The following is a 21,721-nucleotide window of genomic DNA, read 5'->3' on the forward strand; positions in this document are numbered from 1 at the left end:
TCTTCTCAACTTTTGCTTCACTGGCAGACAATCTGGTTTTAATGGCAATTATGGACCACTATGTTTGTATCAAGTCCTGGCATATCCTGATATGACCATGCAAAAACATCCTGATATTCATGTAGCAAACCTATCAATTTGTCTCTATCTCCTCCTTCAAAAGCTGCACCAATCCTAACCTCCTTTTTCTGATCTTCAGTTCCCAAGTTAACAACCTCAGTAATTTCTTGGTGTGGCTGAATTATCTTTTCTTCTTGATTAACTTGTCTCAACATTTCTGGCGATATCTCAAATTCATCCTCAGAGTCAGAGTCAGATTCAACATTGTTAATGGGTGCCCCAAAATCTGGTTCATTAGGTTCATCTTCTTCATTATCATCAATTTCAGTCCTGTTAAAATGGAATGTGTGAAATTTGGAATTTTGGGAGTGGTAGATGAAATGAAGTGAATAGACGTGAGAATTGTGAACAAAGATTTTTATTTATGATAAGCATAGCAGAATCATCTGAAACATGAGAACATCCTAAGGCCATACTATGCGAATTCATCAAAAGACAAAGTAAAGACATGCTCATCACAAAAACCCAATCAGTGGCCGTGAGCTGGACCACAGATTATAGTGCATATGGAGATTACTCTTGAAGGTTGTTGATAGAGACTGGCAATTCGAAACTGGTCCAGTTGTTGAGCTCAAAACCTGGAGGCCGAGGGACAACATAATAAGACTTAGCAGCAAAGTTCTGATCCTCCTCTATAACAGCGACATGAAAATCTTCAAACTGCTCACACAGCTCTCCAAAATTTGCCCCAGTTCGACTCGTTTCCACTTGATCAACAGGAAGATTAAAGATCAATTTCCCTGGAATTGCCCCTGCATTGAGAGGATTGACCTTTTCCAAGAAGTCTCCAAACACGAAACTGTCATACAGCCAGGGGATTGAATTTTTCGGAACATCCTGCTCTCGACCCTCAAAACGAGCGATCGGTTTTGCCTGTTTCTCAGCCTGGATCTGTATCTTATCAGCTCTACTTGGCTTATACCCAAGACCCCAGCGCTCAGCTTGTTTCAATGCAACTATTGGCTTCTTTATCCCCTGCTCCTCTTTGCCTAAACCTCCCCCTGGTCGGAATCCTATCTTCAACATAATTCTTCCAATAAACTTAGCCACTTTTGATAAACGGGGCTGCACCAGAAACTGCTCTTCCTTCACAAAACTAGCAGTAGCAATCTCAAAGGATTGAAATGAGCTTTCAATCCCCTGCAGGGGCGCATCAATATGGAGTGAGTTTGAAACGCTAGCCACCATCCATTCCGACTGGCCTTTAACAATGTAGATGATGTGAGGTTTAGTACCCGCTAAAAGTATAGCGATTATAAACCCAAATTATACTCGCAAGTGCACGAATCAATTGTAGTATAGAAGTGGCAAATACGAGTGTCGTACCCACAGGGACTGAATATTAAATATCTGCAATTCCAACTCTTGTAATTATCAATGGAAACAAAATAAATAAGGATTAACACAAATAAACAAACACTAGGGATCCGATTTCACCAACTCTATTGTATTTAAATTATTTAGCCGACAATTATCATTTCATTCATGCATGTCAAAGATCAAGTCCCCCAATTTATGTAATAGTCATGGGCATCTAACTTACCACGTCTATTCTCAATTGCAACCATCCATGGGCATTTGGATTGGCTAGGATAATCAAGAAAGCATTAGGATTTATGGTAACTTATGTAGCGATCACAAAGATCCTAGCATATGGCATTTATGTCTAGGTAACTCCGGTATTAATTGCAAGAAGCTTGTCTCAAATTGGACATGGGCATTTGTCCCAATTTGCATCATGGTAATCGAACCTAGATGTAGCTAAGCATCAAGATTTAATTATCAATAAAGAATAGCTAATTAACACTTGACATAACATAAATAAACTAATAATCAAACCAAATTTATTTAGACACAATAGAGTGGATCCATCATCACCCTAGTAAGAGGATTAGTTCCTCATACTAGGTTTACACCACCAACAATTGATCTCACAAAATTCTAGAAAGAATATGTGAGCAAATTGCTGTAAAAGAGAAAATAAAACTCAAGAACTCACTCCTTGATTTCTTTCTCCTCTTCCTCCTTGATTTCTTCTCCACTTTCCTCTCTGATTTCTTCTCTGGTTTTTGTGATGTCTTTCATCAATGTTTTCCGTCTCTATTTATAGAAGGAAAAAAACAACGAAGAAATAATATAATTACTATTCATCATGCGACTTTACATATATTATTGTTCATGTATAGTAAATATTACTATACATTCTGCGACTTTTATGTATTACTATTCATGAATAGTAATGTTACTATGCACTTTACGACTTATATATATAAACAGAATACAAAGTCAAACAAAACTAAGATTGTTTATGGAATAAAGCCTGAACTGAAATATGAGTTATATGTTTTTGGGCTTAAAAATATAGAAATAAATATAAAGTGATTAAAAAATGACATTTGTACTTTTAATTGTGTAATAATCACTTTACGCCCAAATTATATGACAAATGTTCATGATAATTTATCATTTAAAGTGTATATTTGAACATTTATCACAACCCCCAACCAGCTTATTGCTAGTCCCTAGTAATTGAAGCGCTCAAACAATTCATGTCATATATGTAAATAATCCAATTATCTCATGAGTATGAATATATGCAAGAATCTACCAACCACCATCACTAGAAGCAATCATTCTGACTAAATCTCATACCACCCATTCTATCTTAGCGTGATGTGTAGTGCGTAGCGAATTTAACATAAATACGTGGCTTTAATTTAATCTTAACACAAATATTGCAATATCACAAGAATCATCAGACTCAATGAATAATTAAAATCAAGGGATTTTATTTATTGACTCTTCATTTTTTTTATATATATATAATATTATGTGACTTGTGCAATGCTCAGTCTCATTAAGCTTTCTAAATGACCCTTGTAACAAGCGTTCAACCAATGACTCTCAATCCAGTTGGCTCAGGGCATTAGGTGTAAAGACACCCCAACGGGTTTAATAACTCGAGTCAAAAAGGCTACAAAACTTCACTTGTCACATAGGTTGATGTCTTGATTTTTCTAACTTTTTACGCGAACACTCACTGCTTACTGAGGCAAGAGGCCCGGTTACTCAGCAGAAAAACTTATAGACATTACCGTTTATTTATAATTTTTTTTTTTTTTTTTTTGGGTTTTTTTTTTGTTTATTATTATTTTTTTTATAGATATATACATGTATCCCAAGATATTAATATTCAAAGAATTTCAATTCAACTCAAGAAAATCACAATATTCACAATTAATCTTAAATATCATACCCCGCAAATATGTAATTCTGTGCAATTGATTCAATTATTAAATAGAATGGGTGAGACAAAACTAAAGTCAGAAAAAATCCACAAGTGATTATGGGTTTTCAACTCAAATTATTATCCACACTTTAGAGATATTCAGACCAATTTAGAAATATGATAAGAACATGACTTCCAATTCACAAAATTTTTTTTTTTTTAGCAATCATTAAACAGAATAGATATTTAACAAACAAACGGTTCTAAGACTCAATATTCCTAAAGCACCGTAAACAAACGGAATTTGTCTCAACACCAGGATCCTTGAGACTGGATGCTAGGTTACTATCAACCTAACTAAAGAGATGTACCCCGTAGCAAGGGAAAAAGGCTAACAAGGCCTTACAATAGGTTGTCATTCTCTAAGAGTTTCTGGTCGGCTCAATAAAACCCAAGCCAAGGTCAACAGTCCTTTGTATCTCCACTTTGGGGCTTTACAATTATGGACATTTCGTCCAGTCCATGCTTAGGACTCCCAAATACCTTATCGGTGGTTGTTTCCTGGACAAACTACTAATTACTTAGCTGTTTGAGTTGGCATCCCTCTAAGAGATCAACTACAAGTGTTTCAGGCTTGCACCTAAGGTAGCACTGCACTTGCCTCCTCTAGCTACCATTTTTTTTTTTTTAAATATCAAACCAATTCCTCCCCCTCTTAAAATCTGACATTGTCCTCAATGGGAAAAGAAAAATAAAATAGAAAATAAAAAAAAAATAAATAAATAAAAATAAATAAATAAAAAAAAAATTGAAAAGTACATATGCAAAGCTATGGTTCAGAAAAATACAACCTGACACAAAAACAATTCTGACCGTTGGATGGCTATGTTTTCACTTTCGTATCATATCCATGAGTGCGGCCATCATGTGCTCCAGTCTGTGTTGTCCATCCTCTAGTGTTTGTAGCCCCATCTCTAGCCGGGCTATTGCTGCACTTATGTGATCTGATTGTGGAGACACTGCAACTCCTGATGAGGAATCTCCAGGTGGTGATGTTGAGGGAGCTTCTTGGGTCTGCTTCTGTCTAGCAGAAGTTGTTTTCAAATGGCTGATGCTCTGACGCCATGTCCATTTTTCCAGCATGGTGACCTGATAACCCAAAGATGCTTGAGGCCGAGGAGGTCGAATGCTTTTGAACAAAAGCAACCTTGTGATAAGCCGTGGGAAAAATAACTTCCCCACCTTTTTTGGCTTATTCTCAACAACATATTTGGCTTTGCAGATCATGGCCAGATAGATCTTTCCAATATCAAACCAACACCCTTTATACATATAGTATAAAACAGACAGGAATTTTCCCCGTCGTTCTTGCTCATGGCCTATAGGACAAAGATTTTTCCTAATAGCATCATCCAACAACCACATCTTTGATGGCAAGTAGGCGCGGCGTGCAGCGTTATTGTGTTTATTCATCTTTCCACCGCACATATCATCAATCATTTCTTGCTTTGATGCATAGATTGGTTGTCGAGATCCAGTGGGCTCATCATCTGTTGGTGGATACCCTAAGCAGCAACACAGATCTACTGTTGTGAATTGAACTTTCACACCAGCAATGATAACCTGATAAACCAGTTGATCCCTAGTCCGCTCGCTTCGTGGTAACTCGATGAGAGTGTGATAGAAAGAGCGAATGATCTGAGGATACACCAGTAAGTTATTTTCTGGATCTGGATCTACGAGAAACAACAAAGAATGCTCCCTCAAGTAGTTCATCGCCCATCTGTTGATGGCTTCTCGTTGTATTGTTTTGTCAATTTGACACTCCGGAATTATTTCAGCTTTATTGAACAACGCAAGCCTGGACTGCAATTGTGATACGATGGTGCGTGGTTGCCTCGGCATGGCTTCTGATCTCTGTTAAAGAGAAAACACACTCTTGCCAGAAAATGAGTGAGATGAAGATGAAAACTGATCGAGACAATAAAGAAAGAAATTCGTGGTGCTTGTCACATCAGTACTCACTTTACTGTCACGCTTTGCGGCTCATTATCACACTCGAGGATGACTTTTTTTTTTTTTTTTCTCTTTTGTTTTTTTTTTTTAAATCAGATAATATATAAAAAATAAAAATAAAATAAAATAAAATAAAATAAAGAAAGAAAAAAAATAGATGAAAAAGAAATATGGGTTGCCTCCCATAAGCGCTGTATTTATCGTCTGGGCAAGACGGAGTATTCCCAACACTCAAGTACCTGGATCTTGGAGAGTAATGTTTGACACAATTCTGTCATAATTAGCTTCCAAATAAGGTTTTAGGTGATGACCATTAACCTTGAACTCATTTCCCGTCTCCAAGTTTTTAATGTCAACAGCTCCATGGGGATATACTCGAACAACTTGAAATGGACCATACCATCTTGAACGTAACTTCCCTGGAAAAAGTTTGAGACGAGAGTTAAACAAAAGTACCTTTTGACCAGGAGAAAATTCTTTCATTGCAATGTGCTGATCATGATATCTTTTTGTCTTTTCCTTGTAAATTCTCGCATTTTCATATGCCTCGTCACGGAGCTCGTCAAGTTCATTGAGTTGCAGTTTCCTCTTCTCACCAGCTGCATCATAATCAAAATTCAATCTTTTTATTGCCCAGAATGCCTTATGCTCAAGCTCCACAGGAAGATGACAAGCCTTGCCAAAAATCAAACGATAAGGAGACATGCCAATTGGAGTTTTATATGCTGTGCGATATGCCCAAAGAGCATCATTCAATTTTATACTCCAATCAGTTCTTTTGATATTCACAGTCTTCTCCAAAATTCGTTTAATTTCTCGGTTAGAAATCTCAACTTGTCCACTGGTTTGAGGATGATAAGCAGTGGCAATCTTATGCGTGATATTGTATTTGGCAAGAAGTGTAGACACACTCTTGTTCAGAAAATGCTTCCCTTCATCACTGATTATAGCACGTGGAGTGCCATATCTTGGAAATATTACACCCTGAAGTAACCGGATGACCACCTCACTTTTGTTGGTTGGACTTGCAACAGCTTCAACCCATTTGGACACGTAGTCTACTGCCACCAGTATATATTCATTTCCATGAGACTTAGGAAATGGCCCCATGAAATCTATTCCCCAAACATCAAAGATTTCAACCACCAGAATATTGTTAAGTGGCATTTCATTCCTGCGAGAAATGTTGCCAAGTTTTTGACAATTATCACAAGTGGAGCAGAAAATGTGGACATCCTTGTGAAGAGTTGGCCAATAGAACCCTGATTGTAAAATCTTTGCAGAAGTTCTCTGGGTACCAAAGTGACCACCACAAGCGAATGTATGACAGAATTGTAGAATACTCTGTTGTTCTTGTTGTGGCACACACCTTCGAATGATTTGATCAGCACAATGCTTGTATAAATAAGGCTCATCCCAAAAATAATGCTTGGCTGTGGAGAAAAATTTCTTCCGTTGTTGGTGAGTCCAGTTTTTTGGAATAACACCTTTTGCAAGGTAATTGGCAATATCAGCATACCAAGGTATCTCAATTTGTATGGAGAAAAGTTGTTCATCTGGAAAAGTTTCATTCAATGGAAGCTCCGTCTTCTCACCATCGTTTGTTTGAACAATACGAGAAAGATGATCTACCACAACATTTTCTGCTCCTTTTTTATCTCTTATCTCCAAATCAAATTCTTGGAGCAATAACACCCATCGAATCAATCTCGGCTTTGAATATTTTTTAGACAACAAATATTTGAGAGCCGCATGATCGCTATAGACAATCACCTTAGATCCAATCAGGTATGATCGGAATTTCTCCAATGCAAAAACTACAGCCAACAGTTCTTTTTCTGTTGTTGAGTAATTAAGTTGGGCATCATTGAGAGTACGACTTGCATAGTAAATGACATGTGGTAGCTTGTCAACTCTTTGCCCCAACACGGCTCCAATTGCATAGTCACTGGCATCACACATGAGCTCAAATGGTAAACTCCAATCTGGTGCCATCATGATAGGTGCAGATGTAAGTAATTGCTTCAATTTGTTGAATGCTTGCAAACACTCGTCATCAAAATGGAAAGTGGCATCCTTGGAAAGCAAATTGCACAATGGCCTGGAAATCTTCGAAAAATCTTTGATGAACCGGCGATAGAACCCCGCATGTCTGAGAAAAGATCGCACACCTTTTACAGAAGTGGGAGGTGGCAATCTAGAAATAACTTCAATTTTTGCTTTGTCAACGGCAATCCCCTTCTCGGAAATAAGGTGACCAAGAACAATACCTTCGCGAACCATAAAATGACATTTCTCCCAATTAAGCACCAGATTAGTCTTCTGGCATCTCTCCAGAACCAAGGCAAGATTGCACAGGCAGGTATTAAAAGATTATCCAAACACGGAGAAATCATCCATAAAGACTTCAATGATGTGGCCCACCATGTCAGAGAATATACTTGTCATGCACCGTTGAAAAGTAGCTGGTGCATTGCAAAGCCCATCTTCTGTATGCAAATGTCCCAAAAGGACATGTGAAAGTAGTTTTCTCTTGATCCTCTGGTGCAATCACAATTTGATTATAGCCGGAGTAGCCATCAAGAAAGCAATAATGGGAATGGCCTGCCAGTCTTTCCAGCACCTGATCAAGAAATGGTAAAGGAAAGTGATCCTTTCTTGTGGCAGAATTCAGCTTCCGATAATCAATACACACACGCCACCCTGTCTGTTTTCTTGTTGGAATGAGCTCATTGTTTTCATTAGTAATCACCGTGATTCCCGATTTCTTGGGAACCACTTGAACAGGACTGACCCATTGGCTGTCAGAAATAGGATAGATGACTCCTACATCCAACAACTTCAATATTTCAGATCGAACTACCTCCTTCATAGATGGATTGAGGCGTTGAATCTTCATCCAATAAAATTCGGTGCATGCACATAGTGGGACTTATGCCTTTGATATCAGCAATGGACCACCCAATGACACCTTTGTACTGTCGTAGCACCCTCAAGAGACTTTCTTCCTCCAAGTCAGTGAGGTTAGCAGCGACAATGACTGGTAATGCCTCTTCAGCACCGAGATAAGCATATTTCAAATGTTCTGGAAGTTGTTTCAATTCTAACTTTGGTGGTGATTCAATAGAAGGAACCACTTTCGGAAGCGAAGGACCGAGAGCTTCAAATGTACGAATCCACCTATGATTCACTGGTTGTTGTGCCTGCAAATATGCACAAAATTCTGCAACTTCACCATCGTCTTCAACTTGCAGTTCAGGAAACGCAAGATAAGTTGCTAAATGGTCAATAGATTGATGCTCCAAAAATGAATCATAAATTGAGCCATCAAAAGCTTCGATGCTAAAACACTCCCCTGTATCAGAAGGGTGTCTAGTAGCTTCAAATAGATTAAATTCCACCGTTTGTCCTTGTACAGTCATGGACAAACAACCCTTTTGTACATCCACAATAGTTCCTGCAGTGGCTAAGAAAGGCCTCCCCAGAATAATTGGTATGTTTCTGTCTTCCTCCATATCAAGGATAATAAAATCTGCTGGAAGGAGAAATGTATCAACTTTGACAAGAACATCTTCTATGACACCGCGTGGAAATTTTATTGACCGATCTGCCAATTGCAAAGTGATTGAAGTTGGTTGTAATTCTTTTTCGAGACCAAGTTGCACAAAAACTGAATATGGCATCAGATTGATGCTAGCACCCAGGTCTAGAAAAGCTTTCTCAAAAGAGACTTGCCCAACAGTACAAGGGATAGTGAAACTCCCCGGATCCTTTAGCTTTGGTGGTAGCTTCTTGTTTAGGACGGCACTGCATTGTTCAGACAACATAATCTTCTCATATGGTGCCAGTTTCTTCTTTCTGGTGCAGACATCTTTGAGAAATTTTGCATAGGGAGGAATTTGTTGAATCGCGTCAAGAAGCGGAATGTTGATCTCAACTTTTCTGAATATATCCATCATTCGCCGCATCTGGTCAGTCTTCTTCTCATTCACCAACCGGCTAGGAAAAGGCACATGAGACTCATTCATTTTATGCTTTGATAAGTCAGTTGGCTTGGGCTGAATTTCATCATTAGGCTTTTTGGCCTTTTCACCATCGTTCTCTAAAAATCCCACAGTTGTTCCGCGTCTGGTGGTAATAGCATTGATTTGTTCCTTGCCTTTTGGATTGACTTCTGGTTGACTCGGCAATCTGCCCAGCTCACTTTCACTTAGTCGCTCAGCAATTTGACCAACTTGAACTTCAAGCTTCTGAATAGATCCATGTATGTTGCTGAATTGTTGGTCGTACCTGTTGTTTTGCTCTGTCGTTTTCTGAATAAAATTGTTGGTGTTGAGAGCTAGAAGAGCCATTTGCTCCTCCAAAGAAAGCTTCTTTGGTTCAATAGGGACTTGTTGTGTCATCTTCTGATTGTATTGCTTACTCTGGCCTTGTCCTCCCCAACTGAAATTTGGGTGATTTCTCCATCCTGGATTGTATGTATTTGAAAATGGATTGTTGTTGGGATGGAACCCACCTTGTCCCACATAATTGGTATGCTCTTGTTCAGAGTTGGAAGACATAGGACATGTTTCCGTGGTGTGGTTAGATTGAGAACAAATGGCACACATCTCAACTTGGGTTGCTTGTTGGGAAGATGAAATTGCTTTCATTAACATGTCAATCTTCTTCTCCATGGCTTGTAACTGAGGTTGGTTTTCTACTCTGGTGTGGACTTCATACACACCTTTTGGAAGCTTTACCCCTTGCTTTACTCTAGATGAAAATTGTTGAGAATTTTCACTTAAAGTTTCAAATAAGTCAAAAGCTTCTTCACTGCTTTTCTCCATTAATATGCCTCCACACGCTGAGTCTACGATGCTTGTGTTTGTTGCGTCGAGTCCTTCATAAAAAGCTTGAACTTGATCATCTTGTGATAAGTTGTGGTGTGGACATTTGAGCAGTAGTTGTTTAAAGTTATCCCAAGCTTCATAAAATAAGTCCCCATCTTTTTGCTGCCATGTTTGAATTTCCCTTCTTAATTGCTTCGTCTTCTGGGCTGGGAAAAATTTCTTCAAAAATTTTGTTGCCATTTGCTCCCATGTAGTGATCGATCCTGGGGTCAAAGAGTTGAACCACAGTTTCGCATTGTCTTTAAGAGAAAATGGAAACAACATGAGTCGTACTTCTTCTGATGTCAAACCCTGAACAGATTGTGTCTTACAGAGTTCAAAGAATTCTCTGATGTGTAGGTAAGGGTCATCAAATGTCGTGCCTCGGAAGTGTGGGACTGCATTGAGTAGAACTGGAGAGAATGTGGCATGGCCTTGGACATTAGGTTGAAATGCTATGCTGGATGGCTGCTCCATATTCTGAGGTACAAATGAATTCTTCATTGGCCTCCGAGTAGGTGCATTGACTGGTGGATTTGCAATTCTAGCAAGAGCATCCTCAGGATTCCTTTCTGCCATATTTCTTCTTACTTCTCTTCTTAGTTGTGCAAGAGTTCGTTCAATCTCTGGATTGAATTTAAGAAGATTTGAATTTTGAGATCGACGTCCTTGCATAAAAGAAAATGTCAGTGATAATAACCCCTTTTTTTATTATATATTTTTTTAACAAGTTAAATATACACAAAATAAGAAATTAAAAAAAAAAAAATAGAATGGGGCATAAAGGCCAACCATAAGTATTAACAGAAATAAATAAAAAAATTATATTAGGCGGCTCAGCCGACCACATAAGCATATATATATATATATAAAGGTGGGGCAGTGTAAAGCCAACCACAAATATAAATAATACTATATAAATAAATAAATGTTACTGTTAGTGGCAGAAATTTAAATGTTAGTAAGTTAGTAAGTGTTAGTGACAGTTATTATAAACAGATATAGGCGGTAGCAGTAGAACCAGCCAATAATATATAGTTAGATGGGGCGGTTAAGCCATCCACAAATATAAAACTGAAAAACCTTCCATTAAGGAGGTGTAGTATACTAATATTAATATATACATATATACATATATACAAGAGTTAGATAATAATATATTAAATCAGTCCCCGACAACGGCGCCAAAAAACTTGATGTGAGGTTTAGTACCCGCTAAAAGTATAGCGATTATAAACCCAAATTATACTCGCAAGTGCACGAATCAATTGTAGTATAGAAGTGGCAAATACGAGTGTCGTACCCACAGGGACTGAATATTAAATATCTGCAATTCCAACTATTGTAATTATCAATGGAAACAAAATAAATAAGGATTAACACAAATAAACAAACACTAGGGATCCGATTTCACCAACTCTATTGTATTTAAATTATTTAGCCGACAATTATCATTTCATTCATACATGTCAAAGATCAAGTCCCCCAATTTATGTAATAGTCATGGGCATCTGACTTACCACGTCTATTCTCAATTGCAACCATCCATGGGCATTTGGATTGGCTAGGATAATCAAGAAAGCATTAGGATTTATGGTAACTTATGTAGCGATCACAAAGATCCTAGCATATGGCATTTATGTCTAGGTAACTCCGGTATTAATTGCAAGAAGCTTGTCTCAAATTGGACATGGGCATTTTTCCCAATTTGCATCATGGTAATCGAACCTAGATGTAGCTAAGCATCAAGATTTAATTATCAATAAAGAATAGCTAATTAACACTTGACATAACATAAATAAACTAATAATCAAACCAAATTTATTTAGACACAATAGAGTGGATCCATCATCACCCTAGTAAGAGGATTAGTTCCTCATACTAGGTTTACACCACCAACAATTGATCTCACAAAATTCTAGAAAGAATATGTGAGCAAATTGCTGTAAAAGAGAAAATAAAACTCAAGAACTCACTCCTTGATTTCTTTCTCCTCTTCCTCCTTGATTTCTTCTCCTCTTTCCTCTCTGATTTCTTCTCTGGTTTTTGTGATGTCTTTCATCAATAGTAAATATATTACTATTCATCATGCGACTTTACATATATTACTGTTCATGAATAGTAAATATTACTATACATTCTGCGACTTTTATGTATTACTATTCATGAATAGTAATGTTACTATGCACTTTACGACTTATATATATAGACAGAATACAAAGTCAAACAAAACTAAGATTGTTTATGGAATAAAGCCTGAACTGAAATATGAGTTATATGTTTTTGGGCTTAAAAATATAGAAATAAATATAAAGTGATTAAAAAAATGACATTTGTACTTTTAATTGTGTAATAATCATTTTACGCCCAAATTATATGACAAATGTTCATGATAATTTATCATTTAAAGTGTATATTTGAACATTTATCAGTAGACTCTTCCTCCGTGAGCAAATTTGAGATTCTGATGTAAAGACGATGGTACAGCACCAGCAGTATGGATCCATGGCCTACCTAATAGGCAACTGTAAGTCGGCGATATATCCATCACCATAAAGGGGACATTGAATGTAACATTTGCGATCTCCAAAGGGACCTCGATCTCCCCCATTATCTCCTTCTTGGTTCCATCAAAGGCTTTAGCCACCACTAGTACTTGCTTCAAATATGATCTGTCAATTGGCAGCCTATCAAAAGTCTCCTTTGGTAGGATATTCAACGACGATCCATTGTCGATCAAAATACTTGCCACTTCAAAACCCCTACACATGGCCGAAATATGCAACGCTTTGTTATGGCCCATCCCCTCATCTGGAATCTCCTCTTCAGTAAATGATAATAAGTGAGTTGCGAGCACATTTCCGACAATCCCGTCAAAAGATTCTGTCGGTATCTTTTCTGACACATAGGCTTGATTCAACATTCTCAACAACACTTTACGGTGTGGCTCCGAACTCATGATTAATTCTAAGATGGAAATCTTTGTCGGGGTCTTTTTCAACTGGTCTACAATCATATACTCGCTTTGACGGATAATCTTCAGAAACTCCTGAATTTCTACATCAGTCACTGCTTTCTTAATTTCCTCACATACAATATGATCTTTCTTCAAATCTTTCAAATTCTCTTCCGCTCCTACAACGTCCTTTCCCTTCCTTTTCCTTTCAGCTTCTGCTCCTGACATTGGGTCATCTGACTCCTCGCGAGAATAAACCCGTCCAGTTCGGGTTATCCTACTCACCCCTGAGATGTTATCCACGGCAACCTCAAGATCATTTTTCTCATATACCCACGGAACAGCCTTATCATTCACGTAAGAAGGCTTTGAAGGATGTGGACTTTTGACAAACGGTTGATCTTCTAAAAAGTACTGCAAAACAATTGGCTTCGTCCTCCCACCAGGCCTTGGTCCTTTATAAAATTCATCCCCAATAACATTGACTGCATTCAGGCACCCTGACTTCACACCAAATACTACTTTTTTGCTATCAATCAAATCCTGCACCTTTGCTTGAAATTGAAAACAATTCTCCAGAGAATGTCCCTCAACTCCTTTGTGAAATTCACAAGTCTTCAACTCATCATAACCATCGTATCTCAACGTCAAGTCCAACTCCTCTCTTTTAATAAGTCCTTCATTTTCCAAAGCACCCAACACCAAACTCAAAGACATAGTTACCTCTGCAATTTTCCTCCTAAACTCACCTGAACCCTCAACAGCATTGGTACCTCCATTGCCATGATCCGGCAAAGGGTTAGTGGTCACATCGGGCTTCCTGATCCCATCAAAATTCAACCATCCAGAATTGACCATATTTTGCACAATTCTCTTGAAGGTCAGACAATTTTCAATTGAATGTCCAGGCGAATCCCCGTGATAGGCACACGTCACCTCAGGGTTGTACCAATGAGGATAAGGTGGATTCTGGGGTCCTCCTCCCGGGATAGGTGCAATAGCTGAATTAGACAATAACTTGTCATAACACTGGGCATAAGTCATGGGTATCGGAGCGAACTGCTCTATCTGCCTTCGGGGTCTAGGGTTATTTTCAAAGTTTTGGTAATTTTGGCGGGGTGGTTGGTAAGCTTGCTGAGGTGGCTGGTAATTTTGCTGAGGTGGTCGATAAGCTTGCTGAGGTGGTTGGTAAGTCTGTTGAGGTGGTCGATAAGAATGCTGAGGTGGCGGGTAGGAATTTGAGTTTAGGTGGTGGTTATATGAACTAGACAGCCTGGGAGCATTGCTTCGCGGCCTGTAATCAGAAGTGGGAGACCCATAAGTGGGATTGCTGCTATAATTAACGGTATGCACCTCGTTTTCCTTCTTCTTCATCTTCCCTCCCTTCTGATACTCTGGTTTCTCAAGCATCGGGACGCTAATGCTAATATTTCCTCTTTGCATGCATCTCTCAATACGTTCCCCTGCTCGGATCATTTCTCCTAAACCTGCATGCCCCCCTCCAGCAATTTTTGAAGTATAAGGCTCTCGAAGTGCGTCAATGAATGCATTAACCAGATCTTGTTCCGCCAATGGAGGGTGCATCTGGGATGCTAAGTCTCTCCATCTATGGGCCCAATCCCGAAAACTTTCTCCTTCCTTCATGACAGTACACTGAAGATCATAGATGGTGGGGACCTTCTCCATGTTATGCTCGTACTTTTTAAGGAATAAGTTAGCCAGATCCTCCCAGGTCTCAACAGAAGACGGATCTAAGCTTGTAAACCACCGAGTTGCGCTCCCCGTCAAACTTTCCTGGAAAAAGTGAATCAATATCTTTTCATCATGAACATATGGCTGCATCCTCCGACAATACATGGTCAGATGATCTAGAGGGATTCCAGTACCATCAAAGAGAGTAAAAGCCGGAAGCTTGAAATCAGGAGGAATGATCAAATCCTTCACCAGACATAACTTATGGGGACTTAAAGCGCCAACAGGCCCAAATCCTTCAATTGAACTCATCCATTTTTCCATCTTTTTGTACTACTCTACAGTAAGACCCCTTCCTCCTTCCTCTTTAATCTCTACAGGCATGACATACGTTTTCTGCTGGGAATCCAGTGATGGAAATCCACCATCCTGAGTTAGCCCAACTACCGGTGCATATCCTGAGGAATTCATTGCCGTGTTGTCTAGGGTTATGTAATGTGCATATGGGTGGCATATCTAACTATAACGCGGCTACGCGAGAGGCCACTGGATCAGGTTAGTTCACACCCCATATCTGGAAGTGGAACCCATCCCCCAATATCTTGAAGGGACGTCAATCCAGGAGGATGTCTTTCCTTGCTTACGTGAGGACAAAATCCATCAAAAGCAAAGATCAACCCTCACTAATCACTAGTAGGACCCGGTTTTTATGGGCCATTTGTGTGCATGTGAATAGTGATGTGTGTGCGGGGGAATCATACCATATCCTCAACAAACCCTCAAATTTTATGAAACCAAAAACCTGTTATTTTATCTACAATCATGAACGAACACATTAGATTCTTCAAAAATGTTGAAAGAAACATGTACAACAAAATAAACAAATCAACCAAATAGAAAAACAACAAGACAACAAGGCCCGACCCCTTTGGTACAACAACCAGATTTCCCCAGTGAAGTCGCCAGCTGAAGCAACCGGCTTGAAAAACAACGAAGTCGCCACCAATTGATTTTTAGGATGCAATTGGACATCCGTTCTGGTCTACGAGAAAAATGGGCAAGGGGGTCTATTGAGCATGGGGAAGGTGTTAGGCACCCCACAACTCCCGAAAACGGTTACCTTTGAATGTTTTCCTATTTGGCTCTAATTTGTTTTTGAAAATCCCATTTTGATGGGTTTTATTGGGATGTAAATGAAAAATCCACTTGGAGTGGTTTGGAGAACAAGGTGCACGGGATCATTGGGGCCATTCCCGGCTTGGCCAAGGATTGGAGAAAACACCACTTGGAGTGGGTTTGGGGATTCTGAAAAAAAGGTGTGCACGAGATCATTGGGGCCAATCCCGGCTTGGCCAAAAATTGGGTAGAATACCACTTGGAGTGGATTTGGATATTTGGAAAAAAGGACTCTTGAGGACTTGGTTGATGTACCAAAAGGGCCCACAATCAAGAAATATTTAATTTAAACCTTACTCACAATTATGTTCTTCATGAGAAAAGAAAGAATCCATTTATGGCTCATTGAATAGGTCAAATATCTTTAAACCCACCGTTGAGTCCGTAAATAAATTCTCCTAATCCCTAAAAACACATTTGCATTCCAGATCCACGAAATCCAAATGTTTTCAATGAATGCCCATAGAACCCCAATATCTTGAAGGCTCTTTGGTATTTAAACAAAACATAAGGATTCCATAATTTAATCTTGATGTGTTTTATTAATGTGAGACGGCTTGGATTAATCCAATGACTAACGCGTTGCATTTATTTTCATGACATTCAAATAATCCTAGTCTAAGGCATCATGGCATAATGTAAGAAATCAAAGTCCTAAGCATGCATTCTAATGCAAACATCATTCACAAAATCAATTCCTAATATCTATATGCTTCTAGCACCCTAACATATTTATGTATGTATTTCTATTTTACATCCACTATTTTTATCCTATTACAAGGATTACTCTTTACAATTATGTACACAAGACAAATATAAAATATTATACAACAATTGGGATGTTGCCCACGGGACCCATTGCTCAAATCCGGCCCAAATCCTCTAAGTTGCCCTCCGGCCCAAGCGGTCACAAGCCCGATCCAAGCCCAACAAACACAAACACAAACACAAGAATGGTCAAATGGGATCCAACGTCATAAAAACTCAAATCAAATTAAGTCCATATACATTATAAATATGCATACATAAACACATATATACAAATATACAAACTAGAATATATACATATACGAACACATATACAATCTATATATATATACACACACATATACAATCTATATATATATACACACACGCTGTATGCACGCATGCACACACTCACCATATAATACACATATACATGCTCACAATATATATATACACAACACTGTATACATATATATATACATATATATATACATACCATCTGCACACAAATATACACACACCTACTGTACGCACATACCCACACACACACAACATATATATATACACTGTAGACCAAACACATAGATATACACCACAGTATACACATATACAGATACTATACGCACATACACACACAAATACACATGCCATATATATATATATATATACACACATCACATATGAATGGATATAAACGCATATAACATATATATGCATACAGAAACCAACATATGCCTACATAAAATGCAAGGGCACGAATACAGTGAACCAATTCAGTATACAAAATATACAGAAACCACATACATACATACAGGAGGAGGAGTCTCAAATATGGGCAAGATCTCAGTCCTTCGTCAACATAGAACAAAACATGACAAACATGAAATGGAAACAGAGGCCAAGAACCCGAAGAAACTCAACAAATGAATCCGCAATAAAAACAGAACCAAGAAAATGGAATCCTAAGAACCAGAGTGTATATAAGATATTACCTTCTTAGAGCAATAGAAAATCTCCCTTTTCAAAGTTTTCCTTGAGTGACGAAAGACTCTCTCATTCTTCTTCTATTTTCCTTTTTCTTCTCTCTTGGTTTCTCCTCCTTACGGTTTGCTCTCTTATCCCCCCTTTTTCCCCCATTGCCTCCTCTCTTTTTATTCTTTTTCTTCTCCTTTTCTCTACTAGTGTGCGACACCCCTCCCTCCACCAAAACATAGTCTTCTCTTATTTGTCTTTTTTCAAACATCACCGAAAGTCTTCTTATTTGTTCCTTTTTTCTTTCTTTTTTTCTCAATTTGTGCCGCACCTTTCTCTATTGGTTCCCCACTTTCTCTCCCACCTTTTCTTCTTTTCTTTCTTTTTCATTTTTTTTTTCACCGTCTCCTCTTTTGTCTTTTCTTTCTTTTTCTTTTGTCCTCCCACGATTTTCTTCCCTCTTTTTTTGTCCCTTTTGACTTTTATTTTTCACACCACCTCCCTCTCCTATCATTGTCTTGTTTTTTCCTAACTTTATTTTATTTTATTTTTATGTTTTTTTGTTTTCTTTTATTCCTAAATATTTTCTAGAGTTATGATTCATTAGTGGGCTGGACCAAAATTTTGGGAACTTGTGGGCTTATGGATCAAAGAAATGGATTATGAATATTTGTGTTCATGGGCCAAAGAAATGAGTTTTATAGGCATGTGGGTACAAAAACGGGCTTTTGAATTTTTGTATTGTTTTTGGCCGGACGAAAACCGGTTACTACAATTACCTTTGGTCTCAATTGAAAGGGTTTTTTGATTTTTTTCCTCTTTCAATGGAGAAGTAGGGCAATAATGATGCAAGTGAGTCCTTAAGGTGGAAGTTCCATTGACTGATGTGTTACATGCATAATCATGCTTATAATAATTGCAAACTGCCCTAAGCCCCTTCCCTTTTACCACCAGCTCTTTAAAATGATCTCATACAATTGATTTTTTCTTACTTGGACATGGGGGGAGTGCCCCAGCCCCTACAACTTGTGTTTCTACAACTTCTTCTACTTGTGGTGCAGCTGAATTTATTGTCTCCGATGTATCTCCAGATTGAGATATTGGAGTGGATGGTGTTTGGGAAGTATTCCCCTCCATAATTGTCATCCTACAATACATAAGAGTATATCAAATTATAGATTATAGTATTATACTTCTCAGTTAAGAAGATTATAAGACTCAGAGGCAAACTCCGTTGGCAAACCGCAACAGTTACCCCAACCCAATTAACAAATAGGACATTCCAATTTAGTTAAAAGCGAGGGACATTCCATCTAAACCCTAACAATCAAAAGAGGCTCAATCTGTCAATCAATTTAAATTTTGTTCTTCATGTATTGTCATGTAAATTGTAATGATAAACTCACAAAAACTATTATCTAATATATGATATCAAGAATTGCTAGCGCTTGGCTTACCTACCAAGACTATTAGAGAGATGAATTTATCCATCAGAGACAGAGAAAGGAAGTAGTACCAGAGGATTGATTTTCTCGCAGAGTAACAGAAGAAGAGATGTAATAATAAATACGAAACCCCCAACTACAAATGCTAACTTAACTTACCGTTGTTTCACCGATGAAAGCTCAACCTTCGCGGCAACTGCGCAAGTCAAGGTAGTGGCGATATTGACAAATCGGAGAAGGCAAGAGGTAGTGGCGATATTGATGAACAGGAGAAGGCAAGAAGAGGGAAAGAGGCAGTGGCTAACACCGCTAATCGGAGAAGGCAGAAAGAGCCGAAGAGGGCAAAAGGCTAAGGCTGAGGTGCTGAGGCAGTAGTGCAGACGTGCAGTACGAACTATGAAGTTAGGTTTAGGTTTTTTTGAGTTCGAAATTCTAATTTCTAATTTCTAATTTCAATTTTCAATAATTAATATTTAATTCTCTATTTTATATATTGATTGTATTCTGTATTGTAATTTGTAAGAGTATAACTATATAAGTGTCTCTGATTTTTGATCCAATGGTGGTCAATCATGAATCATCACTATATATTTTATATCTATGGTTAGTATTAACTATTAAGTGAAGTATATAATTATATAAAATATATAATTATATATATATATTAACGGTTCGGTCCGGTTAACCATTGGTTTTAAAAATGTTAAACCATGGACCGGACCGATAATATACGGTTATTGTCGGTTTATAAACCCGTTTGACCAATTTTGGTCAAATAACTGACCAGACCGACTTGTCCGATTTTTGGATTCTGGTTTCATTTGAAGAGCCCTACTCTTTTATTGTTATTGTACACAAAGATGAAATTAGGTTGATGATATTGATATAATAATACGTGACGGAATTTGGTTTATATAATTATTTTGTTGAATGTATTTATATAAATATATAAAAATTATATTTATATAGGTCGTATCCCGCCACACTTGTATCCTAATTTTTAGAAGAAATGACGAATCTTCGTATCTCGTATTGCGTGTCCCGTATCGGTGATTCTTAGATTCTAACCGAACCAAATTGTGACTTTCACCTAAGAAGGGTAGATGTAAATACTTGACCAAGAACAACAAAAAATAGGATAAACCCCGGAATTTAAGCAATCCATATATCCTCACAGCATTAAAACTGACGAATTCAGACAAGAGGCGGTCTTAAAACCTTAAGAGAAGAAGAATCAGAGAGCTCGCCAAAGACACACACAGAGAAATAGAGAAAGAAAACAACTGTTGAAAAATATGAGGCAATTTCAAATGTGTTCAGAATTACAATTGTAAACTCGAAGCTTATGACGTTTCTCATCTAAATGAAAGAATCAATTGCAAGATTCGTCTTCGTCTACTTCTTCTGAAACGGAATGCTCTCTCCCCCTTTTGAAACCAGGCTTTATATTCCATTGCACTATCTATAGCCCTTACGTGTCCAACACTGAGCACTCTAGGCCTTTAATAGACAATCAAACAGTTCCTATTACTCCTCATTGAAGAAGCATAAATGCAGGAGGGTTGAAGACCTCAATCGCCCATAGAGATATACATGAATCTATGAACCTAGAGAGAAGAAGAGTCGCGCAGAAGGCGGAAGAGCCGTGTGGAAGGAGAAGAAGAGTCTGCAGTAATATGCTTTAATTAATTAAAATATAATAAACCAAATAATCCAAGTGGCAATCATTGGTAATCCAATAAATCTGACGGGCAAACTCAGAGGAATGAAAAACCTTGTCTCAGCCTCCGTATTTAGATATAGTAAGAGAAGATAAGATAAAGAGAGAGCTCTTGTTCCTAAAGTTTGGCCACTATGATGAGAATCCCACATCTCATTGGTAATCCAATAAATCTGACGGGCAAACTCAAAGGAAGGAAAAACCTTGTCTCAGCTTCCGTATTTAGATATATTAAGAGAAGAGAAGATAAGATAAAGAGAGAACTCTCGTTCCTAAAGTTTGGCCACTATGATGAGAATCCCACATCAGAAGATGGTGAGTTTAGAGTCTAAACTTGTGATGCTAGACTTGAGCCTCCATCCCATGTGATGGGTATTTATCATTGGTGCTTTTCATTGAGAGTGCACGTCCCTGTGTGCAGCCCCGTGGGTTGTCACTATCGTAGGCTGGCTTGCCCCAGAGTCCAACTCCACAAAGGAATGGGCTCTGTGGTAGGCTCACCTACGATAGTATCAGCCTATGGGCCTGCACACGTGAGTTCTGGGGTAGGTCTGCCTACGATAGTATCAGCCTACGGGCCTGCAAGCAGGCGTGTGCACTCTCAATGAAAACACCAATGATGAATAACTGTTATAAGGGATAGAGGTCCATGTCTAACATCACAAGTGACCATATTCCAATGTGAGATTCTCACCCTATTGGCACACTGACAAATATGCAACGCGGCCGAGGCCCAAATTCTCCTGTTAGTCTTGTAGCCCATGAAAAGTCTACTCT

General features: G+C 38.3%; 1 protein-coding gene across 1 annotated transcript; it reads right to left on the reverse strand.

The window, feature by feature from the left end:
• Positions 1-12,664: 12,664 nt before the first annotated feature.
• Positions 12,665-15,355, reverse strand: LOC120008778. The gene is made up of 7 exons (XM_038859152.1): positions 15,227-15,355; positions 14,821-14,890; positions 14,142-14,679; positions 13,804-14,012; positions 13,376-13,746; positions 12,986-13,285; positions 12,665-12,853 (listed from the first exon to the last, which is right to left on the reverse strand). Exons 1-7 carry the CDS (start codon positions 15,353-15,355, stop codon positions 12,665-12,667), a joined length of 1,806 nt encoding a protein of 601 aa, XP_038715080.1.
• Between the last annotated feature and the right edge of the window lie 6,366 nt (positions 15,356-21,721).

Source organism: Tripterygium wilfordii, chromosome 11 (assembly GCF_013401445.1).
Source record: "Tripterygium wilfordii isolate XIE 37 chromosome 11, ASM1340144v1, whole genome shotgun sequence".
NCBI lineage: Eukaryota > Viridiplantae > Streptophyta > Magnoliopsida > Celastrales > Celastraceae > Tripterygium > Tripterygium wilfordii.